Raw genomic sequence first — 27,134 nt, 5'->3', positions numbered from 1 at the left:
TATTTAATAGATGTGTCAGTGGGCCATAAACTACTTCTTTCAAGTTTTTGGATCTTTTTCCAAAAAATAAAAAATACATTGAAGGCACGCGGTTCTTCAACTAAAACAACGCTAGTGCATTGTCCTTTATTCGTAATTTTGTTACGGTGGGCTAAAGATTGGGGTTTGGGAATGGAACCTGAAAAATTATCAAAAAGAAGGGGTAAAATTAGGACAAAAACAAGGCTGCGGTTTAGGTCTTAAGACATTTATTTAGGGATGGGGATAATACTTATATGAACCTCTGATTATTTTGGTCTCATTATATCACTGCTCAGGTTTAGTTTAAAAAAAAGTATTTGATTTTAGCATTATATTGAAAGTGAATCTAGTCTCCTTGTTTAATGGCTATAGTATTCTATTTACCTCCGTTTTAGAAACTGAGCTAGCTGTTTTTCTCGGTGTTCTAAGAAGCAGAATGATGCCTTTAATCTCACCATCTTTTTTGTTATATTTTCTATCTTTCATTTTCTTTTAGACTTGAAGCCGGTGCTATGGTACTTGCCGACAGAGGTGTTGTATGCATTGATGAATTTGACAAAATGTCTGATATGGATAGAACTGCTATTCATGAAGTTATGGAACAAGGAAGAGTCACTATAACTAAAGCTGGTATCCAAGCTCATTTGAACGCTAGGTGCTCTGTACTTGCTGCCGCCAACCCTGTTTATGGAAGAGTATGATTAAACTTGTTTCTCTACTTTTGTTGGCAGTCAGCAGGGTTGCCATCCCTGTTGATCTGTCTCTATTTCTTGTGATTTTTATATTGCCTAAAGTAAAAAACCACTAAATCAGCACATAAATCACTAGTTTATTGAAGAAAATCACTAAATCAACCGGGAAACTCTGGTTGTCAGGCTTGTAGAAGATAACTTCGTTAACAACGTGAATAATTTCTTATAGCACATTGCTTTTCCATTTACGAAAAATTAAGAGAGAAAAACGGGTTTTATTTAAATGAAGCTGTGGTACAAAAAACGAACGGTGGAACAAAACATTTTTTGGAAGAAACATTTTTTGTTCCACTGCTTTATTTAAATTACATTCGTTTTTCTCTTTTAATTTTTCGTTAACAGCATTGGCCTGCCATAACAAAAAATAAATTAAAGAAATGCTGATCGAGAACGGAGATTTTTAAGGTCAACGAAAAAAAAAACTGGACGAAGGAAACAAATATTTCGGGAGTACAACCACCTCCCTTCTTCAGCGCTTTAAGAAAAAGTTAGAAGAAAAACACGTTTTCATTTTCTGAAGGAAAACTGATACAAAAAAAAACGCGGAAAGCAAACAGGAAAAAAAATAAAACCAAAACTTACCAAGGAAATAAAACATTTTTTGCCAATTTAGTTCAATTTTTTTTAGAGTTAATTTAGTTCAATACTTATTTAGTATTGAACGAGTGACAGTACTTTTTGCTAATCATAAATATTTGCGAATGACTCGCTACTGAAATTAGATTTTGACTAAAAAAGAAAAAAAGTTAAATCGGTCAATTTCGGATTTTATGTTGTTTTTTTTTCTCCTTGTTGATTGATTTTTAGGTTTTTAATTCTTTAAATTTAGCTTTTATTTGATTTTTAGATTTTCTGTTTACTTTTTGTGTTGTTTGTCTTATCAGTTTTTGTTCTCATGTCAGTTGTTTCGTTCAATTTTTCGTTTGGGAAATCTGAACGTATTTCCTTCTTTACTGCGCAGAAAAAGGGAGGTGGTGCCCCTCCCGAAATATTCGTTTTCTTTGTCCTGTATTTTTGTTGGCTTTAAAAATCACCATTCTCGATCTTCATTTCTTTTAATTTTTAGTCCGCTTTGTGTCTAGGGTTTGGATCCAGGATGGGTAAGCTTGGCTGATTATAGGACTTTAAATAACCGTGGGGCTTATTTGTCCAAAAATATACATATATTGATAATAATTCACGGAAACTTTAGCCTGTAGGGCACTAAACACAAGATTAACGAAACAATTCAATTGAAATAAGGATGGAACAAGGGAAAAAACAATTTATGAATGTCTGAAATTCATGAATGTTAGGCTAGGTTAACTTAAGTTTTTAACCCATTATTGATATGAATGACCAAATTTGACCTGAACTAACAAAATCTAACCTGATCTAACTTTTATGATGATAGCTCGCATAAGACTAAAAAAGCTGACTCGCAAAGCTAATTGAATCCAACCACATAAAAATATTATTTGTGGTGCACCAAAAAAAAAAAAAAAAAAAAAAAAAAAAAAAAAATCGGATATTTTCTACAGACGAAGTGATCCATGATGACTGCAATATGTGACAACTATAAAAATACAATTGTTAATTTTTAACAACTGTTATATAATTGTTATACTTGGCAAGTGACCGCCTATTGCCAATAAGGTCAATCGATGTAAAAACTCTGACTATTCAATGTAAATATTAAGGACACTGTCCCCGTCAACCGAAACCTGAGTATTGATTGTTTGCATTTATTGTTTATCACATTGTTGATTCCCCTGTTTGTTTCTTTATATTTGTTGTTTTTTTAAGCCTTAGCCGTCCTCTTCTTACAAGTCTCTGCGTATGTGGCCGAGTCCAGAGACCGCTTTACTCGTTTTTTTTTTTTTGAGTGTATAGAAAATTTCAGTAATTTTGGCGTGTTACATTCTAGTATGATCCATATAAGACACCTATGGAGAACATTGGCCTACAAGATTCCTTATTATCTCGTTTTGATTTACTATTCATTCTTCTGGATACGGTTGATCAAAGTGCAGATAGAATGATTGCAGATCATGTGGTCAGAATGCATCGATTCAGGTAAAATTATAAGCCATTTGTCTAATGATCCTAAAAATATTTGTCGCTTGTCTTCTAACCGAGGCTGTTGAAAGAAAGATCGATCGGAAAAAAAGAAAGAAAGAAAGTTCTCCTTTAGTGATTTTCTTCTGTAGCAGTTATTTTTATTTTTGGTTATTGTGGGCTACAGCTCATTCTTTACTAGGTTGTCTTTAAGGGGGTAGCCATGATTGTTTAATTTAAAATGAAGCCAGAGATGACCACGACAAGTACTTCTTATATTTGATTTCATCAGTTCCTTGGTATTCTCAAAATATTCCAAGACCAATTTTTATTTGGTTCTCTGATTTACTTTCTTGAAATTTTATCGAAATGCCAAATTTTCCCAAAATGGGCAAAGGAGCCACAAACTTAATGGGAGATTACAGCAATTCTCGGCTGTTAAAAAGGGATACTAGAATTGTTTGTTTTTTTTACAGTTAAAAAAAAGTTTGGAAGAATAGGAAGATAAGTCTGCAAACCAAGATTAGAATATTAGAAGCTACAGTGATGACAGTGGTCAAATATGGCTCTAAAGCAGGGACGCTCCGAAAAGCCGGTGAAGATTTGCTTGATGTTTTCCAGAGATATTGCTTAAAAATTGTTCTGGATACCCGGCTGACTGACCGTATTTCAAGCAATAGGCTATACGAAAAATGTGGTTCAATACCGCTCTCTAGCGCTATAATGAAAGAGTAGAGTAGAGTAGAATATTTTTATTTATAACACGTACATAAATAAATGTCACAAAACAGCGCACATGCCTGGTGGCATACTTTAGCGCTGAAAATATTGCCAACGAAAATACACAGCCATTTTCTAACTAAATTTTACAACAACGAAAAAAAAAATCCTAATGAAAAAAATGCTTAGCATGTCATAAGATATTTCTTCACCAGTCTTAGAAAATGTCGCTTGTTGCTACAGTCTCGAACTGATGCAGGAATTGAGTTCCAGATTTTTGGGCCAATGTGACGGATGCTGAATCCCGCTCTCGATGTTGGGCGAATTTCGCACGAAAAGTCTGAACGATGCGTAGTAGGATAATTATGAAATTGAGAATTAGTTGAGAAAATGCCAGAGAAATTTACAGGTAAATTACTATATGGATACTCATGAAAAATACTAGAGATAGAAATTAAATGAAGTTGGTCCAAAGAGAAAATTACTGAAGTCCCATATAGGTGTCTAACTGAAGTTCTGATATCAACATTAAAAAGAATCCTCATTGCTTTATTCTGAAGTATTTGAAGAGATTTGAAAACAGACGGAAAGGTAGATGCCCAAACCGAAATGCAATAGATAAAATATGGGTGGACAAAAGAATAATAAATATATTTTAGAATAGATTTAGGAAAAAAGTGACAAAGACGAGATAGCATGCCAATATTTCGGGAAATTTTTAACGACAGTGTTTTTACATAATTATGAAACGACAAATTTTCATCTAAAATAATCCCAAGATATTTGAACTGATCCACCCGTCTTAATTCATGACCATTCAAAAAAAGAGAGAAGGTATCTGACACTACTGATCCAGTTCGCGAAAATAACATATACTGGCATTTTTTTTCATTAAGAGCTAGTAAATTCCTTGAATACCAAACAGATACAGTTAGTAACGTACTTCCAAGGTTCTGGAAAATAACTGATAGGTCCCGGTGAGAAGCAAAAATTACTAAATCATCATCAAACATTATAATTTTACAAAGAGGCAAAACTTCTGGCAAATCATTTATAAAAAGAATAAATAGAATAGGCCCAAGAACAGAGCCCTGAGGCACTCCGTAATTAATTGGAAAAGTTTCGGAACAGAGATCACGAGATTTATCAACAAAATCTAGTCGTCTCCCAGAAAGGTAAGATGAAAAAAATTTAACAGCTTGTGTTGAAAACCCATAAGACTTTAGTTTAAAAAGAAGCAACGAATGATTTACGGTGTCAAACGCCTTTGCGACATCAAGAAAAATCGCCAACGCGTGTTGACCATCATCTAGTGAATCATTAATATTTAGTAAAAGCTCATGAAGTGCCAGTTCAGTTGACTTTCCTTTTATAAAACCATATTGAGACGTGTGTAAAATCTTACTATGAAATAAATATTTTTGTAATTGACTATTTGCAAGTTTTTCCAAAATTTTGCTGAAAACCAAAAGTAGAGAAATGACTCTATAATCTGAAGGGTGAGTTGAACTCCCAGCTTTAGGTAATGCTATAACATTTGCTTTTTTTAAAAGTTCAGGAAAAACCCCATGCATAAGTGATAAATTAAAAATATGTGCCAGCAAAGGTGAAATACTTGACGCTATTTGCTTAACGGTTTGAGCCGAAAATCCAAATTCGTCCTTAGAAAAACTCCTTTTAAGCTTCAGAATAACTTTTTCAATCTCATGAGGCTTAATCTCAGAAAAAGAAAACGAATTTTCCGCATGTTGCTCATTAACTGGAACAGAGGGGGAATTCAGTTGCATATTCATAGTCAATGCAAGTCTAGAACCAATATTACTGAAATAATCTCCAAAAGCATTTAAAATTTCATTGGGCTCTGTAATATTTTCTCCATTTAAAACAAGGCAATTAACACTAGTGTTCTTTCGACTATGAGGACGTATCTTTTCATTTATCAATTGCCATTTTTTTCTCATAACCGATTTATACACAAAAATTTTCTATTTATAATATTTTATATTCTCTTTTCTTATATTTTATTTTAACTTTTTCCTATAAACTCTGATTTCTACACACGACTCGGGTGTCTGTAATTTTAAATAATTCTTAAATTTTCTATTTTTATGTTTTAACGATGCCAAAATACCTTCAGTAATCCATGGGTCAAATTTCTGCGCAAACTTTCCATGCGAAACTCGTGTTGAAGAATCCCGATCCCGCAGTCGCATCATTTGATCAATAAAATCTGAAAACGCAGCATTTGCGTCATCTGAGCCATAAACCGAACTTCAATCATGGTCACCAATTAACTGACGTAGAACTTTACAATCAATCCATGTATATCGCTTTTTTGAATTATCCATTGTTGAATCTCGATGTTGTTTATTGCTATTATTTAAATTTAAAAGAACACTCACCGGAAAATGATCTGACATATCAGACAAAATTACTGACGATTTTTCAGCATCAAATAAAACAGGAGAAAAAAAATATATTATCTAATAATGTAGCTGTGTTAGCTGTAACTCTTGTCGACAGAGAAATACTTGGAAGAAAATTAGAACACAACATCACAGTTAAAAACTCCTTATTATTTCCAACATCGAGATTCAAAAGATCAAAATTAAAATCACCCGAAATAATAAGCGGTTTGTTCAACTCTTCCAGATTTTTCAACAGCGGCTCAAAAACTTAAAAAAATATATTTGGGTTACCAGAAGGAGATCGATAAACAGACCCGATAATAAATGAATTACAACCCAAAGGTACAACTTCAACTAAAATAGTCTCACATAACCCATCATCAAATACAGACAAATCACTGAGAATGCTAAAAGACCAGTCATCACGAATATACAGCATCTGACCTCCTCTCGCATTCTGACACCTTGTACGTGAAATACACTTCATCCCGGGCAGATCTAACATTGTAAGGGGTGTATTAGCAGACAGAAAAGTTTCGCAAACTCCAACAATGTCTATAGGATTAGATGCAAGCAAAAGCTTCAGTTCATTGAATGCACTTTGTATCCCCTGGGCATTTACATGTAACGATCTGATCGGAAAATCACAACTTTTTGTTTTATCCCATAGAAACTCGCCTGAAGAATAATCACATTCAGGTAGATTATTTACATAAGGCATATCTTTATCACTTCCGGTAGCTGAATTACGAATAACATCTAATTTCAAACGAGAATCAAGAAAACACTGAAAACGATCCATCAAACAAAAAAAGAAAAGAAAAATTCACAGCTTCTTAGTTTAGACGACAGGTTCATATGACACATTGCGAATCTGAACTACGTCGGAAATCGTTTTACACGGAATGATTTGCGAACCGCACTTGACATAAACAACACCTCGTAAAGTCCATACATTTTTCAATTCAAACTTATTGCGCGCAAGCTTGTAGATTTCTTGCCTTTCCCTGGTTAGAGCCTCATTTACACAGATTTGGGTACCTTTAAAATTCTTGCGATTGCGCAGGATCTCAACTGCAGATGCCAAAGTAAAAAAGGTAAGGTCAATCGGAGTTTTTATTTCCGAGGCACCTCCCAAACGCCTTGCACCCTTGACAACGGATTTACCAAGATTAAGTCCCATTTCACTATTAAGTTAAGCCAACATTGTATCACCAAGGTGTGGAGAATCCCATGTGGAAGAGTTTAGCTCAAAGGCTCTGATCTGAGTCAGAAGAGAAAACTGGCTTATATCATCCAGCTTAGTTTCAAGCTTTAGGAGCTTTGCGCAATTTCGAACAATTCTCGACCGCAAATTGCCAAGTGATTTCTCAAGCAGTTCAAATTTACCCTTGAATTGCAGATCGATCGCCTCATAGACAGCTTGCGTAACAGTATCAAGAAAATCTGGCTTAATCTGTGTCACCGAAGAACTCCCTATTCTATTGCACTGATCTTCCACTCTCCTACGAATTTCATCCTGTATGCCATCACGAAGGTTAACAATTTCTGACTGCATCAAGTTAACTGACTCAGATAAATCCCCGGCTAAACCTTCCGAGTCCTCTGTACACAGCCTTATCACTCTCTGAACATTTTTTCTGTCATCTCTCAGCACTTCTTCATATTTCTCCGCGTAAGCCCATATATTCTCGGACGTTAATATTTTAATTTCGTCAGTTCCTTAACAGCAAACTTAATAATTCCTTCCATCACCTTTTACTGTTATCACCTGCTTATTTTTGAAAGGCCACAGTTTTTAATATTTAAATTTAGCAAACGCCCGGTTTCCCACTTGCATAGATTTAGAAAATGAAAAAATGAAAAAAAAAAGCAAAATCTCTCTCTCAACAAGTTCACAAACCTTATTTTCATGAATGCCGAGCAGGAACTGATGGCAGTTGGTGGGATCAAAAAAAGCTATAGCTAAAAACGGCGAATGTAAAATTTACCAAGTATCAAATTTAAAATATCCAAAACATTATGATATATTTCTCTTGTGTTAACTAGTCAATGACTGAATCTATACTGATTCAGTATAGATTGAGATGGCTAGTATAGATGAAAGGTTGAGGTGGCTAGGGCACGTTGTGCGGATGAAGGATGACAGATTGTTATTTTCGGCCAACCGTCTAGGGCTAAACGGAAAGCAGGTCGTCCTCGTCTGGGGTGGAAGGACGTCATAAAGAAAGATTTAAAGGAAATGGGAACTTCGTGGACGGGTGTGAAAAGGGAGGCTTTGAATAGATTTGGGTGGAGGAGGAGCGTGCGTAGCTGTGTTGGCCTCAGGCGGCTTGATGCTGCGATGACTTGTTACTAGTAGTAGTAGTAGTTGAATTGCCCAGAGGATATTTCTGTGGGGAGGAGGATTTTTTCGTGGAGTTGGAGCCAGGTAGCCTGGCGTTATTTTGCTGCGGTTAGTTGTTGTTAGTAGTAGTAATAGTACTAGAGTTGTGTCAATTTTATTTCAAATAAAACTTCTCTATTTTTACTTTCTTGACTGTTATGTTTTAAATATCTTAAGCAGAACTGGCCAGCAATGACTAACAACATTAAATATAAAACTCAGTGAAGAAACAAACACACGAGACTACGGCTAATAAATAGAAAAGATAACACGACGCGGATATTTCGCCTGGATAAAACAAGGCTTCTTCATCGCAGAAAAAAAACAAAGATAAAAACTAAAATAAACTAAACACAAATAAAAACCACCAGTATTAATAAACTACAATTATCGCAACAGATCCACATAGGTCACTGTCACTAATAGAGTTACTTCGATGAGAACACCAAAGCAACTGGATAAAATAATATAAGATGGAAATGAAGTTAATTATTCGATTGCAAAGTAATCCTGTTGTTTGCTACCACTGACGCAATTCTCTTTGGTCTTGTATTTAATCTCGTCCCCTGATGATTTTGTATAATCTTAATACCCTCGTTAACAACTGGTTCATTTTTCAGAAGAATGTTATAAATTGGGTCAATATTTAAATTTCCTGTATCCCTATTTATTGAAATATTTGCAAACATATGATTTTTTTTTATTTCAATAGTCTCCCTCGCCCGTTGAGTAAAACCTCTATCATTAGAAATGGCCGTGGCATCATCGAATTTTGCATGATGGTCAGGATAATAGAAAATGCGTTCTGCCAAAGCCGAAACAAAGGTTTCAGGAACAAAGGTTCAATTGTAGAGCTTTTTCTTTTGAGTTGCGATGCTCAATAAATCTTTCAACAAATTGTTGTTGAATTCTGCCAATGTAAAACTTCCCACAAGAACAAGGAATGCTATAAAACCCACTTACCAAATTGTCCCGTGTCAAATCCTTTCCAGAATTAAGGAAACTGCTTAAAGAACTTATTGACTGGAAACATGTATCAATGTTCTATTTCTGTAAAATTCGTTTAAGTTTTTCCCCTAAACCCAGCATATAAGGCAAAGAGATAGAACTTTTAGACAAATTCGGTTCTGAAGACTGTGAAACTGTAATTATTTTAATATTATGATTAATACGTCTTTTTTATATTATTTCGTTTATGCCAAAGTCAAAGTTGTTTTTGGTGTGAGGCAAGAGTGTGTACTCTCTCCCGTACTATTCCATTTTTTCGTCGATTGGGTGAATCTTTCTCTAATAGTAGTACACCCGACTCTTTTGGCATAAGCAATAAGCTTCTTAGGACCGTATCTTCCTATGTTTGTGAACCCATTGTGCACATAACAAGCCTGCTATGACCAAAGGAGTCTTCCCAGAAATATTTAATCAGCAATTGTTATCCCAATTCATAAAAAGGGCGATCCGTCTGAGATAAGTAATTGTCGTCTAATCTCATTTCTCCCAGTTATATCTAAAGTACTCGAGAGAATTATCTTCTGACGTCTTTCTCTCTTTTGATTTGGGATTGATCCTTCAGATTCGTTGATTTCTCCTCATCAATATGGCTTCCGTTCCAAATTTTAAACTGCTCATGTACTAGTCGACGCCACACAGTTTATACGTTCCCAACTTGACCTTAAAAATACTGTATTGGGTTTATTTCTGAATTTTTCTAAGGCCTTTTACATGGTTGATCACAGCGTTTTATTAAGTAAACTCAACAGCTACGGGATTCTTGGGGTTCCCTTCTCATGGTTTGGCTCTTATCTCTCTGGTAGAGTACAGATTGTGAGTCTGGGCGGGGTGACTTCGCATCCCCCACCTGTCCTGAAGGGCGTCCTGCAGGGCTCTGTTCTTGGTCCAATACTTTTTCTCCTTTATATTAATGATTTAATCACGGACCTGGGTCCATCAGTGCACCAAGTACTTTTTGCTGACGATAGCAACTTTTTCATCACCAGCCCTAATTTACCATCCGTCGTCACCTCTACTCAAATCTTCCTGAATAGAGTACAGGAGTGGTTTCTCGTTAACTGCATGACCATTAACAGCAAGAAAAGTCAGGTTGTACTATTTCGAACACCTTTAAAAAAAAATTAAGCTCAGCAAGCACTTGGCCTCAAATATTCCACCAATCTCCTCCCGCAGGTCGAAGTTGCGAAGTTTATTGGTGTCCACATTGACTCCTCCCTATCATTTACAACACATGTTTCCTTCATCAGAGCCATAATCTTGCGCCAGGTAAGTATGATTAATCGTGTGAATTATTTTCTTCTTCCCGATATCCTTGTCACCCTTTATTACTCTTTTGTTTACCCATACATCTCATACTGCGGATCTGTTTTGGGCAACACTTATCCTTCAGTTACCAACAAATTAAAATCTGCCCAAAACCGTGCCGTCAAAGCAGTTTTTCGGCTACCCCGACTATATCCCACCCAGGAATTGTATTCCAATTTTGGTATTATCCCTTTTGAACAAATCATCAAAAAATTAAATCTATCACTTGCATACTCCGTTTACCATAAAAATCTCCCTCCCCAATTATTATCTTACTTTAATAGCAATAATTCTGAAGGCCTCTGCCTCCGTTCATCCAACCATTCCTTCATTGTCCCCAAGCGTGTCTCTAGTTCCGCCCAGCGATCATCCATTTATAAATCTATTCTCCAATGGAATATAATACCCTCCAGTGTAGAGCTATCCACAAGTTTTCGCACGCTGTATAACAATGTTACTGAACTTTGATAACATAAATCAATCTCTAAATATTTTAATCAATTTGCTTTAATTACCCGTGTTTTCTCTTCTTTTTTTTACTTCTTCTTTTTCTTCTTCATTTTTAATTTTACGTTGTTATGGTCCTTAACAAATTCGCTTCCAGGATCTTTATTATTATTGGTGTTGTTTTATTTTTATTTGAATAAATTGAATTGAAGACTGTGAAACTGTAATTATTTTAATACTATGTTTAATATGTCTATATTCCATTATTTCATTTATGCCAAAGTCAAAGTTGTTTTCGGTGTGAGGCAAGGGTGTGTACTCTCTCCCGAACTATTAAATTTTGTCGCTGATTAGGTAATGAAAAAAGCAATGCTAAATTTCGAAAGAGTCAAGGTTAGCACTGATTTCAGTACCACTGACCGGACTATGCCAATGATGTGGCTCTTCTTGGTGAGTCCGTTGGCGAAGCTCAGAAAATGCTTCCGAAATTCTCCGAAGTTGCTGCCCCATTAGGGCTCAAGATTTACAAGACTAAAAGCTATGTCTAAAGACATAGATTTTGACAAGACTAAAGCTATGTCTAATGCCCCGGATATAAACTCTATCCTCCTGGGACCTGGTGTCCACGTCTGTGGACACCCCCATAAAATATTTTTTGTGCAAAGGCCTCGCCATCTAGCAAAGATTTCGTTGTTTCAACGTGCTTTTTGGACCTGGAAAGCCATCTACGATTTTTTTCATAAAGGTTCTGCGACTTTTAGTAGTGTTTTTACAAGATAGAAAAGGCTAAAATAAGGAGATGAAAAAAAGCAAATGTAAGAAAAAAGAAAAAAAAAGAAAGTGGCGAGAACGAGTTCTGAGAAAAATCAGGTGTAGTCTCTTGATTTTTGACAGTGCTTAGATAGTTTCAAAAGCAGTTAGTTTGATAAGTGCCATCTTTTGGAACTTGGAAAACCTCCATGTCCACGTCTGTGAACAGGCGGTTCCAATCGAGTAAAAAGCTAGGGTTGATTTTTTGTAGTTCAAATCTTGATTCTAATGGGGATAGCAGAAGCCAATGATTGTTTTATTTACTAAACTGGCAACAACCTAGCCGCCACTCACCCATAAGAAATCGCCACCCCCGTAAAGTGTCCCTACCCTCCCCCATTCTGTCTCCCATACCCTTTTCTTCCTTACGTTATAAAAAACTTTTATTGCATTTTTTGCAAAAAAAATCAACCAAAATCACAACCCGTAAGTCTGCTAAAAATTAAACTATTTTGTATATATTATTTTTTCATTGTTGAATATTTGGTTATTTTATTTGTTAAACTTTTTATCTTTTTATTTTATGACCATAAAAATATTTTATAGTTATGACCTATATTTATGACTTTTGTATTTTGTGTTTTCTGACTGTTAACTGTCGTGTTTTCGTTACAGTGGTAACTATGTGTTGCTATTTTATTATTTTGTTATTTTATTTTTTTTTACTAATAAATTCAAATTTTGTCCACTAGGGTTTGTGATAGTTCTTTTTCCAATCTCTATCTATGTATCTATCTATCTAGCTATTAGTTTCAAGCTTACTGAACCTGTTCCTTTATTGTAGTTTCCCTTGGAATGCTCGATGAGAGTGACCTGGACCTCTCTGATTTAGATGATGATGAGGAATGGATAAAAAACCACTCCTTGTCGTCTTCAGACTGTGATGTTGAATCAGCTGTTGCAGCCATTCCGTCATCAAGCAGTTATGCTGTTCTTCCAGATGTTGAAAATGAAGAATCTGATGATGACGTACCCTTAGCAACCCGTGCAAAACGCTTGAAGGCTGACAAAGTAACAGCAACCTTGTCATGGAGGAAGTCTCGGCAGTTCGATAATCATCATGGCCCGGACATGGGCCTCGCTCATTTCCAGGAACACGACAATTGGAGTACAGAACAATTCTTTTTGCAATATTACCCGGAGAGCTTCTTCGAACGTATAGCTTTTTGCATGAACTACAACTATCAGCTGATTCACCACAAAACCTTGAATATAATTCCAGACAAGCAGCAAATTTTTGCCGGCATTGTCAGCCTGAGGAGGACCCTTAAGTTTCTTCGGTTCCACATGTACTGATCTGGGACACTCAGTAAAAATGCAATGTCGCAAAAGATGGCTCGAGATAGATTCTTCACAATCCGGTCAAACCTGAAGTTTGTTGTTGATTCATAAATCTCATACGAAAAAAAAAACCAAAAATAGGTTGTGAAAGGTGCAGCCGATCCTTGACAACTTCAGGAATATCTGCCTACAGGTGTCACGGGACAGGAACTGTTAAATTGACGACTTTTTGATACTTTTTCAGGGTCTGTCAAATCTCAAACACCATTTACCTAACAAGCCCAATCCGGTTGGATTAAAGAATTTTGTCCTTGCCAGCTCCTCAGGGCTGATACTTGACTTCCAAATCTACCAGGGAGCCACCACCCTGGGAGAACAGCTGGTAGCTCATGGCTTGTCAGCTGGGATCGTACTGCGCTTGTCTGAGACCCTACCAGAAGGTACATACCTCAATTTTGAACGATTCTTCTCGTCTGTTAAGCTCCTCGACATGCTGGCTGAAACAAAAATAAATGCGAACGGAACTATCATGAAGAACCGTTTGGGAGCCAACGGCCCAAAACTTTTTACCGAAACAGAAATGACAAGAAAGGGTAGAGGAACCACTGTCATGTCTGTGCGCTCAGATAGAAAAGTAGCCGTGACCCAGTGGTATGATAACAAAGTGGTTCTGCTGTCTTCAAACTGCAAAGGTATAGAAGAGGAGACAGAGGTCAAACGGTATGACAAGCGCCAGGGGTCTTACGTGCAGGTCAAATGTCCACGAGTTGTCTCCAACTACTACACCTACATGGATGCGGTAGATCTTGTGGACTACATGGTTAGCTATTACCAATTTGAGACGGGTACTAAAAAATGGACTGTGTGTGTGTTTCATCATTTTGTGGATACTGCACTATCAAATGTGTTTCATGAGCTGAAGGGCCATGGCCCAGAAGTTTCTGGTGACCTCAAACAGCTCATTGATTTTCGTTTCAACGTGGCCGAGTTTTTGCTTAATTCTGGAAGCTCGGATTCACGAGTTCAAGAAAATAGCAACGAAGAGCCATTGGGTGAAACTCAACACCGTGTTTTGAGTGAGAAAAAGAGGCCAATCCCTCCACCATATGCCAGAGCTGCACTGCATCTACCAGAATTTTGTGACTTGGTGATTGCAGCCCGATGCAGAAGGCCTGGATGCTGCAAAAGGTCAAGACGGATGTGCTTGCAGTGTAAAATCATTCTCTGCTTGACACGAGACAACAACTGCTTCAAGAAATTTTATGAAGAGTAATGTTTTGTTTTCAACGTTTTGACATATCTCTTTTAATAGACGAAACATATTTTTAATATACTCTTAGCTCGATAGGGACCCAATGTCCACACCTGTGGACATCCTCCCGAGGGTGGGTGGGGGGGTCAAATTTTTTTTTCAGTTGATCAATGGTCAAAATGATTTTTTTTAAGTCAAGTACAAAGAAATGAACATAATCAGAAAAGTATTTCTATGGTCAGGTCTCAGGAGGTTATAACTTATAACCCTTGAACAAAGGCTGATTGGAGTTGTCAATAAATTCAAGTACCTCGTATCGTATATTGACATCAACGGCAGGTGTAGTGAAGAAATTCAAGGTCGCATTGCATCAGCTTCTGCTGTCTTTGCACAGCTGTGGAAGCCGCTAAGGAAAAGGAAGGAAATCTACCGGAAAACAAAAATCTGTATTTACGATACCCTAGTTCGATCAGTCATACTCTACGGCTGCGAGACATGGCCTTTAAAAGTCGCCGAGGCACACGCTTTCAACACTTTTGAACACAGATGCCTGAGGAGCATACTGGGGCCACTTTTCAGCGACCGAATACCAAATACGATCATCCGCCAATGAGGCGACCAGAAGTACAACATCCCAACTGTCATTCGACGCTACTGTTTGTCCTGGTTCGGCCATGTTTACCGAAGACCAGCCGAAAGTTTTACAAGTCAAAACCTACGCTGCAAACCAGTACCTGATTGGAGAAAACGACATGGATGACAAGCCAAAACTTGGCTCAACACCGTCAAATCTGACCTCAAGCCGATTGGCGGGTTCCGGAGACATGATCGCAGATGGGACCCTTCATGGCTTGAAATCATCACCCCATTAACCCAAGGCCGTAACCTGTGGAATTCAACAGTCTGCCAGATCCTGTTGCCAGGGAGAGCTACATAGATTGTGTCCTGATCCATCTAGTTGTTCCTGGGAACAAATTCTAAAGGCCCTATCCACTAGTGAAATTACAATCCCCCTTTTTCACCAAAACAGGGTGGCACGAATGACAGTGAAAAAAGCAAATGGAAATTTATTTTGATTAATAAAATCAGATTCAACGCTATAGCGTTGCCTATAGTAAAGGCCATACGGCTCCATTGTTTTATTATTTATTTATTATTATTTTTTTCCCAGAGGCACTTCATATGGAAGGGGTAGTCGTATAAACTTCAAATGGGGCTTTTTTGATTGGAAAACGAGAGTTCTAGTGCCCTTTTTAATAGTCGAAAGTGATTGGAGGGCAACTAGCCCCCCACGCCCATCATTACCCCAAACACATCCAATCAAATTTTCAGATAGCCATTTTGTTCAGCGTAGTTGATTTCCAGAAAAAAATTTGTTTTTGAGGAGGACACTCCCCACAACCCTCAGGGCAAGGGTTTTAAGTTATGCCCTGGGTATGAGGTTTTTATAGAAGATGTTGTCGTAGAAACTTCAAAAAAGACTCATTCGATTGGAAATTCAAAGGGCTAGTGCCCTTTTTAAAACATGACGGCACTAGATCCTTAAGGTCCAAACCGGCGGTGCTGATCTCCGTTTCTTGGCCCTTCAGCCTATGGGGAGCTGCGGGCCAGCCATCCTGTGCTTTCGAACACCCTTCCTGTCTACCTTCCCCATATTTCTCCACGTACCCATTTAGAGGTGGGTCGACTCTGGCTAAGCTTACAGAGTCACACCACTGACCCGCGTTCCAAACCAAATAACTGGCCACGCCAGGGATCGAACCACGCCAGTGCCCTTTTTAATAGTCGAAAGTGGTTGGAGGGCAACTATCCCCCCCACGCCCATCATTCCCCCAATCACATCCACTCAAAATTTTGAGATAGCCATTTTGTTCAGCGTGGTTGATTTCCACATAGAAAATATGTTTTTGAGGAGAACACTCCCCCACAGCCCTAAGGACAAGGTTTGTTAATTATGCCCTGGGGGCATATAAGGCCTTTATAGAAGGTTTTGTAATAGGAACATCAAGAAGGGCTCATTTTGTTGGAAATAAAAAGAGCTAGAGCCATTTTTAATTGTCGAAAGCGATTGTAGGGCAACTGTTCCCTCTCTCACGCCCACCTTTCCCCAAACACATCCAATCAAAATTTTGAGATAGCCATTTTATTAAGGCATACAAGGTTTTGTATGGACAACGTTGTCGTAGAAACTTCAGAAAGGGCTCATTCGATTGGAAATTTAAATGGCTAGTTCCCTTTTTAATAGTCGAAAGCGATTCTAAGGCAACTGACAACCCTTCCACGCCCACCATTTCCCCAAACACATCCAATCAAAATTTTGATAGAGCCATTTTGTTCAGCGTTGTTGAAGGTTCTGGAAATTAAATGTTTGAGCAGGACACTCCCCCCACAGTCTTCAGGGGCAAGGGTTATAAGTTATGCCCTGGGACATATATTGTTCTTATGGAAGGAATGCTCGTATAAACTTCAGAGAGGGTTCACTTGATTGGAAATTGAAAGTTTTAGTTTACTTTTTAAGCGTCAAAAGATATTGGAGGGTAACCAGCCTCCTCCCCCCCCCCCAAATCCTTTTTTCCCAAATGCATCCAATACAAATTTTAAGATAGCTATTTTGTTAAAAATAGTTCAAAAATCATGTAACAAAAATCCCGGTGTCGACACAACCCCCCATGGCCCGGGGGCAGGCGTTGTAAGTTATGCCCTGGGGGCATATATCGGTCTTATGGATGGGATGTTCGTATTAACTTCAAAGAGAGCTCATTTGATTGGAAATTGAAAGTTCTAGTTAACTTTTTAAGAGTCAAAAGAGATTGCAGGGCACTTAGCCCACACCTCCCCCCCCCTCCCTCCCCCACGCCCTTTTTTCCTCAAACCCATCCGATAAGAACTTTAAGATAACTTTTTTTTTAAATAGTTCAAAGACCATATAACGAAAACTCAAGGGTCAGTATAGCCCCTCAGGGCCTGAGGGTAGGTGTTGTAAGTTATGCCCTGGGGGGATATATGGTTCTTATTGAAGGGATGCTCGTAAAAAAATCAGAGATGGCTCATTTGATTGGAAATTGAAAGTTCTAGTTCAGTTTTTTCGAGTCAACAGAGATTGGAGGGCAACTAGCCTCTCCCCCTCCCCCCACGCCCCTTTTTCTCCAAATGCATCCAATAAAATTTTTTAGATAGCCATTAATTTAAAAATTGCTCAGAAGTCAGATAACAAAACTCAGGTGTCGTCACAACCTCCCCCCCCCCGGGCCAGGGGGCAGGCGTTGTAAGTTATGCCCTGGGGCATATATTGTTCGTATGAAGGGGGTGCTCGTATAAGCTTCAGAGAGGGCTCATTGATTGGATATTGAAAGTTCGAGCTCACTTTTCAATAGTCAAAAGATATCCGTGGGCAACTAGCCCCCCCCACGCCATCTTTTTCAAAACCCTTCTGGTGAAAATTTTGAGGTAGACATTTTGTTTAAAATAGTGCAAAGGTAGGATATGAAAAAATCCGGTTACAATAGAACCCCCCAGGGCACAGGATAAGGCGTTCTAAGTTATGCCCTAAGGGCATGTATGGTTTTTATGAAAGGGATCCTCGTATAAAATGCATAGAGTGTTCATTTGATTGGAAATTGAAAGTTCTAGTTCACTTTTTAAGAGTCAAGATAGTTAAACTAGCCCCTCCCCACGCTCTTTTTTCCCCAAACCCGTCCGCTATAAATTTTGAGATAGCCAGTTTTTTGGAAATTGTTCAAAAATTAGATAACAAAAACGCCCCCCAGGGCCCGGGGGAAGGCGTTGTAAGTGTTGTACTGGAGGCGTATATGGTTCTTATGAAAGGGATGTACGTATAAACTTCAGAGAGGGCTCATTTGATTGGAAATTAAAAGTTATAGTTCAATTTCTCAGAGTCAAAAGATGTCTGAAGGCAACTCGCCCCCCCCCCCCCACACACACACACCCGTTTTTCCCCAAGCCCATCCGATAAAATTTTTATAATAGCCATTTCATTAAAAATAGTTCAAAGGTCAGATAAGACAAATTCCAGTGTCGACAGAACCCGCCAGGGCCCGGAGGCAGGCGTTATGAGTAATGCTCTAGGGGCATATATAGTTCTTATGGAAGGGATGCTTGTATAAACTTCGGAGAGGGCTCATTTGATTGGAAATTGAAAGTTATTTTTCACTTTTTAATAGTCAAAAGAGATCGGAGGGCAACTAGCCCCCCCCCCTCCTCCATGCCCTAAATGCATTAGATAAAATTTTTGAGATAGACATTTTGTTAAAAATAGTTCAAAGTTATGATAACAAAAAACTCCGGTGTCAACACAGCCCCCCAGGGCCCGGGGGTAGGCGTAATTTATGCCCTGGGGGCATATATGGTTGTTATGGAAGGGATGCTTGTATAAACTTCCTAGAGGGCTCATTTGATTGGAAATTGAATGTTGTAATTCACTTGTTAAGAGTCAAAAGTGATTGGAGGGCAGCTAGCCTCCCCCCACACTCCATTTATTTTTCCCAGAGGCACTTTATGTAGAAGGGGTCGTCGTATAGACTTCAAAGGGGGCTCATTCGATTGGAAATCGAGAGTTCTAGCGCCCTTTTTAAGAGTCAAAAGTGATCAGAGGGCAACTGCCCCCCCCAATCACTTTTCCCCAAAATATATCTGATAAAATTTGAGGTAGCTATTTTGTTAAAAATAGTTCAAAGATCATATAACAAAAACTCATGTGTCGACACAACCCCCCCCCCCCCCAGGGCCGGCGCAGGCATTGTGAGTATTGCTCTGGGGACATATATGGTTCTTATGGAAGGTATGATCGTATAAGCTTCAGAGAGGGTTCATTTTAATGGAAATTAAAAGTTGTAGTTCATTTTCTCAGAGTGAAAAAAGATCGGAGGGCAACTTGCCCCTCCCGCCCTCCACGCCATTGGGTGTATCGGATGGATAAACCCATCTGATAAAAATTTCAGGTGACTATTTTGTTAAAAATAGTTCAACCGTCAGATATTAAAACTCCAGGGTCGACAAAGCCCCCCAGGGACAGGCGTCGTAAGTTATACTCTTTGGATATATATGGTTCTTATTGAAGGGATACTCGTATAAACTTCAGAGACGGCTCATTTGATCGAAAATAAAAAGTTATAGTTCACTTTTAAGGATTCAAAAGAAACCGAAGCTTAATCTAGTCCCCCCACGCCCTCTTTTCCAAAACCTATCCGATAAAATTTTGAGACAGCAAGTTTGTTAAGAATAGTTCAAACATCACATAATAAAAATTCTAAAGCTGACGCAAGCCCATTTTTTTCACCTTGATATTGTTACTTTTATACTATTTTTGATACTCTGATGAACATTTGATTTTTTTTTAAGTTTGATTTTGAAATAAGGAATTTTTAAAAACTTGAAATTTTTACATTCAATTAATTAAAAAAAACTCCGAAAAATAAGTTTTTCAAAGAAAAGTAAAGGCCATTTTAAACTCAAGACCAGAATATAAGAACACATTTAAAATTCAAACTCACAAAGACCAGAAATTACTATTAAAGAATAAATGAAACCCAAAACGAACAGAAATTAAATAAATAATCATAGCAAAAACATACAACAAGTAATAATATAAATGAATAAATAGATCTTACAGCGAGTAAGGCTTAGATTGAATACGAAAATCAAGCTTAAGACGAAAAAAATATTTTCCTATTGAAGTATAAATGAAACTTAAAACGAACAGAAATTAAGTAAACAATCAATGCACAAAAACATACCATAGATATTTATGTAAATTAATAAATAAATCTTAAAACGAGTGCAGCTTAAATTCAATATGCAAATCAAGCTTGAAACGAACAAAATTCACTACAAACAAGAGTTTAGGTATGACCTCCTTCTCTCACTGTAAAAATCTAAAACTTAATGCGTCATTGGCGCGATACTGAAAACTATATGGGGGGTGGGTGTCATCCTCAAAGACCTAATCTCCCGAACTTTCAACTACGTTGAAAAAATGGCTATCTGAAAATTTTGATTGGATGTGTTCGGAAAACGGTGGGCGTGAGAGAGGGGTGTGTTGCTCTCCAATCACTTTCGACTATTAAAAAGGGCACTAGCCTTTTCAATATCCAATCAAATGAGCCCTTTTTAAAGTTTTTACAACAGCGCTTTCTATAAAAACCGTATATGCCCTCAGGGCATAACTTACAACCCTTGTCCTGAGGGGTTTGGGGGGAGGGAGGTTATCATCCTCAAAGACCTAATTTCCAGAACTTTCAACCACGTTGAACAAAATGTCTATATAAAAATTTTGATTGGATGTGTTTGGGGAAATGGCGGGCTTGAGAGGGGGTTTAGTTGCCCTCCAATCACTTGCGACTAATAAAAATGGCACTAGCCCTTTGAATTTCCAATCAAATGAGCCCGTTTTAAAGTTTCTACAGCAATGCTTCCTATAAAAACCTTATATCCCCAGGGCATAACTGACAAGCCTTGCCCTGAGGGCTGGGGAGGGGTTGTCATCCTCAAAGATTTAATTTCCAGAACTTTGAAGTACGTTGAACACAACGTCTATCTCAAAATTTTGATTAGATGTGTTTAGGGAAATGGTGGATGTGAGAGGGGGGATTAGTTGCCCTCCAATCACTTTCGACTTTAAAAAGGGCTCTAGTCCTCTGATTTCCAATCGAATGAGCCCTTTTTGAAGTTTCTACAACAATGCTTTCTATAAAAAACCTTAGTAGTAAACCTTAGGTATAAAAAACCTTGTAAGTTATGCCCCAGGGTATAACTTACAACCCTTGCCCTGACGGCCCTGGGGGGGGGGGATGTCCTCCTCAAAGACATAATTTCCAGATATTTCAACTACGTTGAACAAAATGGCTATCTCAAAATTTTGATTGAATGTGTTTGGAGAAAATGGTGGGCGTCGAAGGGGTGTTAGTTGCCTTCCAATCACTTTTGGCTATTAAAAAGGGCACTAGGCCTTCCAATTACCGATCGAATGAATTTTTTTCGAAGTTTCTACGACAACTCCTTCGATATGAAGTGCCCTGGTCTAAAACCAACCAAAAAATAAATAAATAAGAAATACATTGTGCCAACATCGTTCTTTACTTAGGCAGCGCTATTGCGCTGCATTTGATTAATCACAAATGACAGGACTTGGCATGGTCTCCCTTAGTGACATTTTTGAGCTTTTTGTGAGCCCAAGCCGGGTTTTCACGTATTTTTATATTCATATTTTAACGTCACTAATATCATTTAGGACCTACTGCTAAATGACATTTTTATCCAATCCAGATTATGTACTGTTGTGGCTGGCTTGACAGTTTTTATTTTAACAAATATTCTCAATTTTGATCCAGTGTCTCATGGAAACATGTGGATACCCAAGGGGGGGGGGGTATGGCTCTGAGGAGATGTGTCTTCCGATCGGTTTTAGCTCTTAAAAAGAGAAATATATCATCTACATTGTTGTTGATAAGTTCCTCTACCATAATTTTACGACCATTTGTTATAGATAATAAAGAGTCGTAAATAGAAAAAAATAAAGATATAATACATTAGAGCCACGTCACTCTTTACTAATTCAGAGTACCTGCGTTGAATATAGCTACTTAAGTCACGCACAAAAAAAGAAAAAAAAGCAGATTCACAAAAACAAAAAAAAAACAGAATTTTTGGATTTGCGAATGACTTTTCCAAAACTAAATTATAAAAGTCATCCTTTCCAGTCTAGATTCATTGACATTAAAAGGGCTAGGGGACTATAATTCTCTGTCAGTGATTTTCCTCTGCAGCTGTTTTTTTTTCAAAAAATTTTTGGATACTGTGGGCTAGGGTTCATTCTTTACCAGGTTGCCATTAAGGGAGCAGCCGTGATTGTTTAATTTAAAACGATGTATTCGTTCTTTTCATGAAGCCAGAGATGATCACGACAAATACTTCTTATATTTGATTTCATCCGTTCCTTGGTACCCTCAAAGTATTCGTAGACCAGTTTTTATTTTATTTTGATTCTGTGACTAAAATTATTCTCTTGAATTTTTTTCGAACTGCCAAATTTTCCCAAAATGGCTCTTAAAAGGGGTCACTAGAATTGTGTTAATTTTCTTTCAAATAAAACTTCTGTTTTTCTACTTTCTTGGCTGTTAGGGTTTTATAGAGTTGTTCCAATTTGCATATGAACCATCATTTATCAAACAGATGGCTATGCGTTATTATTTGCATTATTTGCAATATAAAATTGTCCTAGTTTTTTTTACTCTTCTTCTATTTATCTATGTTAAAAAAAAAAACCTGAAAACTTGACTTCATGGTAACACGCGTGTGAAGCCCGAAGGTCCAAGCTGATGGTCATAGTAAGCAAAGTACGTGGAGGGTGGTGAAAAAACAATCCCGGTAAACCGACTCATTGTTAGCTGAAGAATCGTCGTAATGGGCTCTTTTGCTTGTACTACCATGGTCGTAGCTGTGGCTTCATCCAAGTAAAGAGGGAACCATGGCAAATTAGCAAATTTAGTCATAGCAAAAAAATGAATCAAATATATAAAACTGAAGATTTGAAGCAAAATAATGATTTGAATTTTTAAACGTGAAACGATGTGTGATGTCGATTCAGCGTATGATGATCCTCCCATGCCTGCTTTTGCTGAATTTTAGTTAATTTAATCAATCATATGCGTGTTCTCTGAGAATTAGCATAGTGAATCCAAAGGCTGATCGCGAAAAGAATACAGAATTTTTTCGAAAATTTTCGTGCTTTTTCAATTCTTAGCAAAATACATGTTTTTCCTTTTGCTAAATATTTTTAAAGAAACTTCAGGAATTTTATTGGCTTGCAATATATGATGCTGTTTGAAAAATTGCACATTGAAGGAGTTTAAATTAAATTTCACTTAAGATGCGCCCGTGAGGACCGTCATGGTACATCAACCAACCGAGTTGTTTCATATTCAGGATTCAAATCTTGTATTTTTCTTTGAAATTTCTATGTTTAAAAAAAAAGCCTAATTGTATTCTAATATTTAACGAAGGAAGTGGGCAAAAAGATAGCCTTACTCTCAAGCTTTTTTTTTTGCTCTTCAACATTGGAAAACATTTTAACTTTTTCTTTCGTTTTTTTTTTTTTATTTTTTTTTTAGAACATCCAACCCAGGCAATGATGATTTTTCGTAGGGTACTTTACTCATTTGTGTAAAAAAATGTGTTTTTACTATTAAGCCAGATAAATCTAAAATAAAAGAAAATATGACGTCATAGCGAAAAATATATAGCGTCATAAAAGTAAAGAATTAGTGACGTCATTAACGGTATATACATGTCAGCTTCTCCGCACATGGTACCCAGTTTAATTAAAGTTCACCAATTGAAAAACTAAAACGATATCACAGATGTATTATCAAGATGTACTAGAAATGTCACCCTCGCGGTTAGACACAAGTGAAGATACATGCCGCCGTAGAGTAAGTGAAAAAAGACCTCATGAGTTGTATGTAACAGATGGACCAAAAAATAGAAATGACCGAATCAACGTCTAGCAAGAGAGCAAGAAGTGCTTATGTAAAAGATCCTCGGACAAGTAACGCTTCAGAAAAATTCAGAAGGAACAAGTTTAGAAGAAGAACTGTTCAGATTGAACACCTTTCATCATCTCTCTTCAAAAAGAAATATGACTTTGTCTTTCCCGAACGTGTAGTCTTTCCATCGCCTTCCGGTAGTTGGGTTGAAGGTTTTAGAAAAACTGATCAACAAAAGATACTCATAAAAAAACTAAGGGATATAGACTTTAGGAAGGAAGAAGCCAATTTTTTGCAATGGGGTAAGGCGGAAGTAGATGTTTTATTGCCGCTGGACGTTGTAATCTACAGAAAACTTCGGAATTTAGGCTGCACTCTCGATTTCAAAGATTTCTATGGCTTTGGAAACGTCGGGTTTCTAATTGCTGAGCATCCTGAGTCGGGTTCTATTTCCAATTCAAGAAACAACTATGGAATCCAAACGCTTTCAGAAAGAAAGAGGGAACTCTTTTGGCATAGTTTGAATAATACACTTAAGCGTATAATGGAACGAGGTGTCGTCTTTGATGATCTAGATCTGGAAAGTGTATATTGTACTGCACAAAATCATCCCCTGATCACAAATTTTGATTTTGCTCGAAGTCTTTACAAAGGAAGGTATCCAACAGACTACCCAAATCGATTAGTTTTGAAGCTCAAGCGCCGATTTTCAAGAAAGTGAAACAGCGATGTTCCCACTCTTAGACCAATTGCCCCTGTAATTTTTGTACATGGCCACTTGCATTAATAATTCTTATTAGATAGTTTTCGCTGCTAAAAATTATTTTACGTATTTAATGTGCGCTTCATTGTTTTTTTAATTAAAAATTAATCTAGACCTGAACTCCAAAATTTTAGTAAGAATAGGGAACATTTTGCACCCAATAAAGTATCTGTTAGGTTTTTCCCTGTGTAGTTAAAGCTGTGCTAATTAATGGAGCCTACGCTGTGCTGGTTAATTGAGCCTAAGAGGATTGCAGACACGGCTCTTTGTCTATTAAAGAGATCATTTCGTGAGCTTGCGTTGCATCCTTCTGCTAGCTCCACTCAGACCTTACGTCCTCGCAATTAGCTTACAGATGATGTCATTTTCAGTGGGGTTTTTTATGTGATAATTTTTGAAATTGTTATAGCCTGCAGTAATACCCAAGGTTTCGAAATTCTATTGCAAAGTCTATTTTCTCGCTTCAATGGTTTAGTACTCTATTCAGGAGATAGAAAGATAGCAACGGACACAGAAAGAAGGAAAATCATATTATGAAAAACAAAGGGAACACCTGACTTTCCCAGCTTTTCCGCTAACAAAACGCCAGCTTTTCTAGATTTTTTTTTCGCCTTCTGGCTAGGTCCACAGCGGTTGGCTGCTCAGGCCTTTGGGTCTTGCGCAATATTACACCAAAGTTCTAATTTTGAATAATTTCTTTTCTTTTTACTGTATTAGCTGCAAATTCAGTAAAAGAAAATAGATTATATTGAACTTGATTCAACATGAAGTATTGATATTATTATTATTCAGCACTGATATTGATATCAATATCAATCAGTATTGATATCAGTATTCATGTTTTCGTTTACGCTGATACAAGCAAGAAATAATCAAGCTGTCCATATAAAATATGTGCAGAATAAACATATTACACAAGAAAATAATTTTGGAACCATGAGAATGTACAAAGACTAGAATATTCTTGAAAAAATGGAAATGTAATGATATTAGTGCCCAAAGGGCACACAATTCACAAGCTGTCATGACGTCGTAGACGTCGTAGCATAATATGGAAAAAACGAAAATAAGTGTATTGGCGGAGTCCTCCAATCACTGACAGAATCTTTTGCAAAGGAGAAGAAGGCGTGATTCCTATATTTTTGCCATAAACACCAATACCCAGAAGAAGTATCGGATTAAATTTGAACCTGGTCGAAAATGAGACAAGCTTGCAATTGGTCTTTTTCATGGTTTGCACCTGATAAACTGACTCTGGGAGAGGGGAGCATCAACAATAGTGACTTATACCAAAGGATTGTGGGATCCATTTCAAACTCGGCGGAAAGTATGAGCTAAGCTCGTAATTGGTTGTCTTATGAGCTGGTCCCGATTTACTCTCTCTGGAAGGGGCAGGGGAAAGCATCAACATCTAATATCAGAAGTCCAATTACTAGGTTCGCTGGTAAAATTCGTTCAACAAAACTTGGCCAACAAGTACAACTATGTGTTCGATGGGACTTTTGTATATGAGGGAACGACTGAATTATTATCATATGCATCCATAAGACTGATCTATCCGATCTCAAACTCACGCTTCTCAAACTCAATTTTCAATTTGATAGGAATACGTAACTAGGCCTATTACTGCCGCTTTCGAGTGTTTGATCCCAATTCGATCGGGATTATCCCTTCTGTTACTCTACAGCCATGCCCCGTGGGTCACAGTTGCTGTAAAATTTCGTGAGGCACAGGTCTTTTTTTTACAGTTACAGACGCAACAGAAATTTGCAGTTTGTACAGCAGATAGACAATTTGACTGAAATGTTCCTTTTAGCCCGGAATACTCATATACACATAGAAAACATAATAAAAACCATTGTAATGCTTTTGTGGAAATTTAAAACAATGTTTTAATCCGTCTGTCTCGTCAAATATTCCTCATGTTCAAATATAATGGTTAAATTTAAAACGAAATCTGAATGATTTACTAAATATCGAGCCGCCAACAAAGAAAGAAAGCATGTTATTCCGCTAAAAAAAAAAAAAAAAAAAAAAAAAAAAAAAAATATGGATTGTTACGAAAACCTTTAATTTCGGGGCTTTGATTTTCGTGTTTTCGGGAAGATCAATTTTCTTGCCTGGGAATCCTCTATAATTTATCGATAATGGAAGCACTCTTTCTATCACAAGAAGCTGGGCATCTCATCTCTTTGTCAGTCATCCTCTATTTTGAAGAGAATGGCTCACTTTTATTCTGTAATCTGTAACGCCATGTTTTTTTCTGGAACGGATTTAAAGCACGCTCATTTACTGTGTGCACTTCAATATTAATTCTGTTGTAGAACAGTAGTCAAGCCCCAGTTATTCTCACCAGTCCTTTTGTTTTCTGTTTTCTTTTATTCCGTAACTACTAACTGTAATGGTCCTTCCACTTATCCCCGCTATTTAAGAACCAGTGTCTG

The 27,134-nt window shown here is 37.4% G+C and overlaps 1 protein-coding gene across 1 annotated transcript in view; it reads left to right on the top strand.

Annotated features, from left to right (window-relative positions):
• The window catches only part of Mcm3 (minichromosome maintenance 3), a 79,180-nt gene that overhangs the window by 19,931 nt on the left and 32,115 nt on the right, over positions 1-27,134 (top strand). The window contains exons 3-4 of the mRNA XM_089101990.1: positions 518-716; positions 2,680-2,828. Coding sequence (XP_088958116.1) covers positions 518-716; positions 2,680-2,828 — 348 coding nt within the window. The remainder of the gene's footprint in view (positions 1-517; positions 717-2,679; positions 2,829-27,134) is intronic.

This window comes from Artemia sp. Qi Xiang Cuo, chromosome 16, assembly GCF_049724085.1.
Source record: "Artemia sp. Qi Xiang Cuo chromosome 16, ASM4972408v1, whole genome shotgun sequence".
NCBI classification, from domain to species: domain Eukaryota; kingdom Metazoa; phylum Arthropoda; class Branchiopoda; order Anostraca; family Artemiidae; genus Artemia; species Artemia sp. Qi Xiang Cuo.
Note: the sequence above shows the minus strand (reverse complement) of the source record. Positions and strands in the feature narration are given on the sequence as shown.